We start from the raw sequence: 6,846 nt of genomic DNA on the forward strand, positions 1-6,846 counted from the left end.
ATTCTCTCTCTACCTATCTATCCATCTCTCTCTTGTACTTTTCTCTGCTCCCTCCTATCTTCCTATGACCCTCTCTCTCCCTCTCTGCTCTTCACCTTTGCCTGTCTCCCTCTCCTCTCTCATCTCCATCTCCCTCTATCTCTCTCTCCTCCTCAATGTCAACAAAGCAAAAGAGCTGGTCATTGACTTCAGGAAGAGAGGAGTGGGGTGGTGCACATTCTCCTGTCTACATCAACAGTGCTGAGGTTGAGAGAGTTGAGAGCTTCAAGTTTCTAGGAGTGAGCATCACCAATAGACGGTCCTGGTCCAACTAGATTACTATCACAGCCAAAAAGGCTCACCAACACCTACCTCTACTTCCTCAGGAGACTAAAGAAATTCAGCATATCCCCATTGATCCTTACCAATTTTTACAGATGCACTATAGAAAGCATTCTGTCTGGATACAACATGGCTTGGTACAGCAACTGCTCTGCCCATGATCGCAGAGTTGTGGACACAGCTCAATACATCACGGAAACCAGCCCCTCCTCCATGGACTCTGTCTACACTTCTTGCTGCTCAGTAAAGCAGGCAATCATCTCAGACATTCTCTCTTCTCAAAGTTCAAAGTAAATTTATTACCAAAGTACACATATCTCACCATATACAACCCTCAGATTCATTTTCTTGTGAGCATTTACAGTAAGTCCAAGAAACACAATAGAATCAATGAAAATCTGCACCCAACAGGATGGACAAACAAATGTGCAAAAGACAACAAACTGTGCAGATACAAAAGAAGAAAAAAAGAAATAATAATAGCAAATAAATAAGCAATAGATATCGAGAACGAGATGAAGAGTCCTTGAAAGTGAGTTCATTGGTTATAGAAACATTTCAGTGATGGGGTGACTGAAGTTGAGTGAGGTTATCCCCTTTGGTTCAAAAGCCTGATGGTTGAGGGGTAGTAATTGTTCCTGAACCTGGTGGTATGAGTCCTGAGGCTCCTGTACCTTCTTCCTGATGGCAGCAGCAAGAAGAGAGCATGATCTGGGTGGTGGGGGTCCCTGATGATTGATGCTGCTTTCCTACAACAATGCTCTGTGTAGATGTGCTCAATGGTGGGGAGGGCTTTACCCGTGATGGACTGGGCTGTATCCACTACTTGTTGTCAGATTTTTAATTCAAGGGCATTGGTGTTTCCATACGAGCCTGTAATGCAACCAGTCAATGTACATCTACAGAAGTTTGTCAAAGTCTTAGATGTCATGCCGTATCTTCACAAACTTCTAAGGAAGTAGAGGTGTTGCCATATTTTCTTTGTAATTACACAGGATAGGTTCTTTGAAATGATAACACTGAGGAATTTAAAGCTGCTGACCCTTACACCTCTAATCCCCCAGTGAGGACTGGCTCATAGACCTCCGGTTTCCTCCTCCTGAAGTCTACAATCAGCTCCTTGGTTTTGCTGACATTGAGAAAGAGGTTATTGTTGTGGTACCACTCAGCCGGATTTTCGGTCTCCCTCCTATATGCTGATTCATCACCACCTTCGATTGAGGCAACAACAACGGTGTGGTCAGCAAACTTAAGTATGGCATTGGAGCTGTGTTTAGCCTCACAGTCGTAAGTGTAAAGCGAGTAGAGAAGAGGGCGAACCACATAGCCTTGTGGTGCACTGTACAAATGGAGATCGTGGAGGAGATGTTGTTGCCAATCTGAACTGACTGGGGTCTGCAAGTGAGGAAATCGAGGATCCAGTTGCACAAAGGAGTATTGAGGCCAAGGACTTGAAGCTTATGAATTAGTTTTGAGGAGATGATGGTATTGAATTCTATGCTGTAGTCAATATAAAGCATCCTGATATATGTACCTTTGCTATCCAGATGTTCCAGGGTTGAGTGAGGAGCCAATGAGATGGCATCTGCTGTGGACCTGTTGCTCCGGTAGGCAAATTGGAGTAGATCCAAGTTGCTTCTCTGGCAGGAGTTGATATGTTTCATCACCACCCTCTCAAAACACTTCATCACTGTGGATGTAGGTGCTACTGGGCAATAGTCATGGAGGCAGGTCACCACGTTCCTCTTGGGCACCGGTTCATATGAAGTCTGCTTGAAGCAGGTGGGTACCTCAGTCTGCGGAAGCGAGAGGTTAAAGATCTCAGTGAACAGTTGACCAGAACAGGTCTTTAGTACCTGGTCAGGTAACCCATCTGTGCCGGATGCTTTTCGTGGGTTCACCCTCCTGAAAAATGATCACACATCAACCTCAGGAACTGAAATCACAGAATCATCAGGGGCTGTGGGAGTGTGTGATGGTACCTCTATGTTTTGAGCATAGAAGGCATTGAGCTCATCTGGAAGCAAAGCCCTGCTGTCTCCTATGTCACTTGATTTAACTTTATAAAAGGTGATAGTATTCAAGCTCTGCCACAACTGTCAAGCACCCTTTGTTGATTCAACTTTAGTCCTGAATTACAACTTCACCTTTGAGATGGCTTTCCTGAGATTGTACCTGGACCTCTTGTAACTTTCTTGGTTGCCAGACCTAAATGCTTCTGATCTGGGCTTCAGCAGATTGTGGATCTCATGGTTTATCCAGGGAAGACTCTGAATGATTCTATGATGGCACACTCATCTACAACTGTTTTAATTAAAGTCTGTTACAACCATGGTGTATCCATTCAGATCCTCTTATGAGTCCTTGATCACGGCCCCCCCTCTGCCTCCCGCGACCACCTCTTTGTTGTCCTAATCTCTGGAGCCTCGTTCTTTAGCCTCTGCCTGTATGCAGGTAGATAGAGCCAAGTGATTACACTTCCCAAAATGTGGTCTGGGATGGAACGGTTGGTATTCCTTATCATAGTATAGCAGTGATTGAGTGTGTTAGAAACATAGAAAACCTACAGCACAATACAGGCCCTTTGGCCCACAATGCTGTGCCGAACATGTACTTACCTTAGAAGTTACCTAGGGTTACCTATAGCCCTCTATTTTTCTAAGCTCCATGTACCTATCGAGAGTCTCTTAAAAGACCCTATCGTATCCAATTGGGAACACTGGTGCTGCAGTTTGTATGCTGATGATAATTGGGCAGAGATTTCTTCAGACAAGCCTGATTGAAGTCCCTGATTAGCAGTCGAAATGCATCGGAGTGGACTGTTTATTCTCTCCCCTCCCATTAGGCAGAAGATACAAAAACCTGAAAGCACAATCCGCCACCTCAAGGACAACTTCTATGCCACTGTTATCAGGCTATTGAATGGTCCCCTAGTACAATAAGATGGACTCTTGGCCTCACACTCATTATGACCTTGCACATTATTGTCTGCCTGGACTGCATGTTCTCTGTAACTGTAACACTTTATTCTGCTTTCTGTTATTTTTCTTCTCATTCGATCTCAATGTACTGTGTAATGATCTCATCTGTGTGAACAGTATACAAGGCAAGCTTTTCACCGTATCTCAGTATATGTGACAATAATAAACCAATACCAATACTAAATCCCACACACACAGCAAGATCTCACAAACCAACCTCCTCCCAGGGGTCGGTAGAAGAAGGAGGGGAAGCAAGCCTTTCTTGCTCACCCACAAGGTCCACAACCCAATGTTGGCTCAGCACCTCTCATCCCTCTGCTCCCACCAATGTGCTTCCCTGTAATGGAACGCACCCGCTGGGACAGAGAGAAATCCCGAGTTCAGCGGTACAAAGCTGTGCCGCTTGAACACCCTCTATAAAGTCAGCAGTGACACCACTATTGCTGGCAGAATCTCAGATGGTGACAGGAAGGCGTACAGGGGTGAGATAGATCAGCTGGTTGAGTGGTGTCACAACAACAACCTTGCACTCAGCATCAGTAACACCAAGGAATTGATTGTGGATTTCAGGAATGGGAAGTTGAGTGAACACACACCAGTCCTCATTGGGAGATCAGCAGTGGAAAGGGTGACCAGTTTCAAGTTCCTGGGTGTCAGCATCTCTGAGGATCTATTCTGGGCTCAACTTATTGATGCAGTTACAAAGAAGGCACAACAGTGGCTATATTTCATTGGGAGTTTAAGGAGATTTGATACATCACCAAAAACTATTGCAAATTTCTCCAGATTCTTACAGTGGAGACCATTCTGACTGGTTGCATCACCACCTGGTGTGGAGGCTCCAATGCCGAGGATCACAAGAGACTACAGATGGTTGTAAACTCAGCCAGATCCATCACAGGCACAAACCTCCCCAACATCGAGAACATCAGCAAGAGGCGGGACCTCAAGAAGGTGGCATCCAACATTAAGGATCCTCATTATCTGGGATGTGCCCTCTTCTCATTACTACCATCAGGGAGGAGGTACAGAAGCCTAATGACATATACTCAACATTTTAGGAAATGCTTCTTCCCCTCCACCATCAGATTTCTGAATAGGTCATGAACACTATCTAATTATTTTGGTCTTTCTGCTCTATTTATTTATTTAGAGATACACCAGCGCAGTCTGAGGGGAGACCTGACAGAGGTGTCTCAGATTATGACAGGTATAGATATCGAATGACAGCTGGTATCTTTCTACCCAGAGTGGAAATATCTAACACCAGAGAGCATGCATTTAAGGTAAGAGGGGGTAAATTCACAGGAGACGTGTGGGGCAAGTTTCTTTTTTCTTTACACAGGATGCCTGGAATGTGCTGCCAGGGGTGGTGGTGGAAGCAGATACAACAGAGGATGTTTAAGAGACTCTTAGGCATGTGAATGTACAAAGAATGGAGGGATGTAGACATTGGGTAGGCAGAAAGGATAAGGCATTTAATTACTAGATTTAATTAGTTTGACACAACATTTTGGGCAGGGGCCCTATTCCTTTGCTGTACTGTTCCCTCACTGCCTCACCTACAGCACAGCACTCCCTCCTCAATGCCCCTCCAACAGTGTGGTGCTCCCTCCTCACCATACCTCCAGGAAATGGAGTCCCAGGAAAGAATTAACACACCCCCAACCCCCAGTGCTGGACTCTCCCTGTATGGGGACTTGTGTCTCAGAGGCCTCTACAATGAACATCAGTGTAGCGGCCACAATTAGTTTAACAGGAAGTCTGTGGTTTCCATCTCACTGACTCTCTCCTCACCCTACAGATTAACTTCGCCTTATCTCCCTCAATCCCCCCTCTATCTCTCATGCTCTCTTCTCTCCATCCTTCAATTGCTGTATCCCCACCCTCTCACTTTCTCCCTCTACTTTCCTTCTCGCTTCTTTTACCCCTTCTCCACTCCCCCTCCCTCTTTCTTCCCCCTCCTCTCTCTCTCACCCACCTCTTTCCTCTATCTAAAACTCTCACCCTCCCTCCTCCCTCCCTGGGTTTAAAGTTCCACAAGAATTACAGAGCATCTGCTCATCGATCAACATGACTGGGAGGTTCAAAAAGTGCAATAAAAAACTCCCAGAGAGTGGAATTTGCCTCGAGTTTGGGTGAGACAGTCATCAAACAACGTCGTGGCAAACATCTGTCACCATCCCCAGTGAGTCACAGAAAGACACAGAGAATCTTCCTGTATACCAGACTCCTGGGACTGTGTGATGGGATAATGTGTAGGGAGATTCACTCTGTGTCTGACCCTGGGAGTGTGTGATGGGACGGTGTGGAGGGAGATTCACTCTGTGTCTGACCGAGGGAGTGTGTGATGGGACGGTGTGGAGGGAGATTCACTCTGTGTCTGACCCTGGGAGTGTGTGATGGGACAGTGTGGAGGGAGATTCACTCTGTGTCTGACCCTGGGAGTGTGTGATGGGACGGTGTGGAGGGAGATTCACTCTGTGTGTCTGCCCCTGGGAGTGTGTGATGGGACAGTGTGGAGGGAGATTCACTCTGTGTCTGACCCTGGGAGTGTGTGATGGGACAGTGTGGAGGGAGATTCACTCTGTGTCTGACCCTGGGAGTGTGTGATGGGACAGTGTGGAGGGAGATTCACTCTGTGTCTGACCCTGGGAGTGTGTGATGGGATGGTGTAGAGGGAGATTCACTCTGTGTCTGACCACGGGAATGTGTGATGGGACAGTGTGGAGTGAGATTCACTCTGTGTCTGACCCCGGGAGTGTGTGATGGGACAGTGTGGAGGGAGATTCACTCTGTGTCTGACCCCGGGAGTGTGTGATGGGACAGTGTGGAGGGAGATTCACTCTGTGTCTGACCCCGGGAGTGTGTGATGGGACAGTGTGGAGGGAGCTTCACTCCGTGTCTGACCCCGGGAGTGTGTGATGGGACAGTGTGGAGGGAGATTCACTCTGTGTCTGACCCTGGGAGTGTGTGATGGGACAGTGTGGAGGGAGATTCACTGTGAGTCTGACCCCGGTGTGGTGTGATTGGAGGGTGTTGGGGTTGCTTCTGACTGTGAGCACTTACCTCTGAATCCAGGGTTGAAGCCATTTTTCCCTGATTCTCCCAGGTTATATCGCATTCGCCTGCTGGTGTTTGATTGATCAGACAGCATCTGACTTTCACCGGAAATGGTGTAGGAACCCCCCCCCCCCTTACGTTGTTGGGGTTTGTGTAGAATTTGATTTTGTCGTGCAAAGCTTGTCAACCCACATCCTTCCTGCTCTTGTCTGTACCTTTAACATCCCACTCCTTTAGCCTCTAGGGGGGAAGCTGTGAGTCACAGGGCACAGTATTACATAGGAGAAAGCCCTTTGGCCCACATTGTCTCTGCCTGCCACTGCACGAGGATGTTGTAAAGACTTTAGGGATTGAGTTATAGAACCAGAATCAAGTTTGTTATCACAGTGCAGAGCAGAGAAATAAAATTACTATCAATTACAGAAACAGTGCAAAAGAAGAATACTGGGGTTGTGTTCGTGGGTCCATGAACCATTCAGAA

General features: G+C 46.8%; 1 protein-coding gene across 2 annotated transcripts in view; it reads right to left on the bottom strand.

Annotated features, from left to right (window-relative positions):
* Positions 1-6,437, bottom strand: part of LOC134341378 (rap guanine nucleotide exchange factor 3-like) — a 94,013-nt gene extending 87,576 nt beyond the window's left edge. The window contains exon 1 of one of the 2 annotated variants that reach the window (XM_063039238.1): positions 6,372-6,437. In XM_063039238.1, the coding sequence (XP_062895308.1) occupies positions 6,372-6,395 (24 nt within the window). In that variant the 5' untranslated portion in view covers positions 6,396-6,437. Of the gene's footprint in view, positions 1-1,855; positions 1,979-6,371 lie in introns of those variants that run through there. The other variant, XM_063039235.1, reaches the window with a different exon arrangement.
* Between the last annotated feature and the right edge of the window lie 409 nt (positions 6,438-6,846).

This window comes from Mobula hypostoma (assembly GCF_963921235.1).
Source record: "Mobula hypostoma chromosome X1 unlocalized genomic scaffold, sMobHyp1.1 SUPER_X1_unloc_1, whole genome shotgun sequence".
Lineage (NCBI taxonomy): Eukaryota > Metazoa > Chordata > Chondrichthyes > Myliobatiformes > Myliobatidae > Mobula > Mobula hypostoma.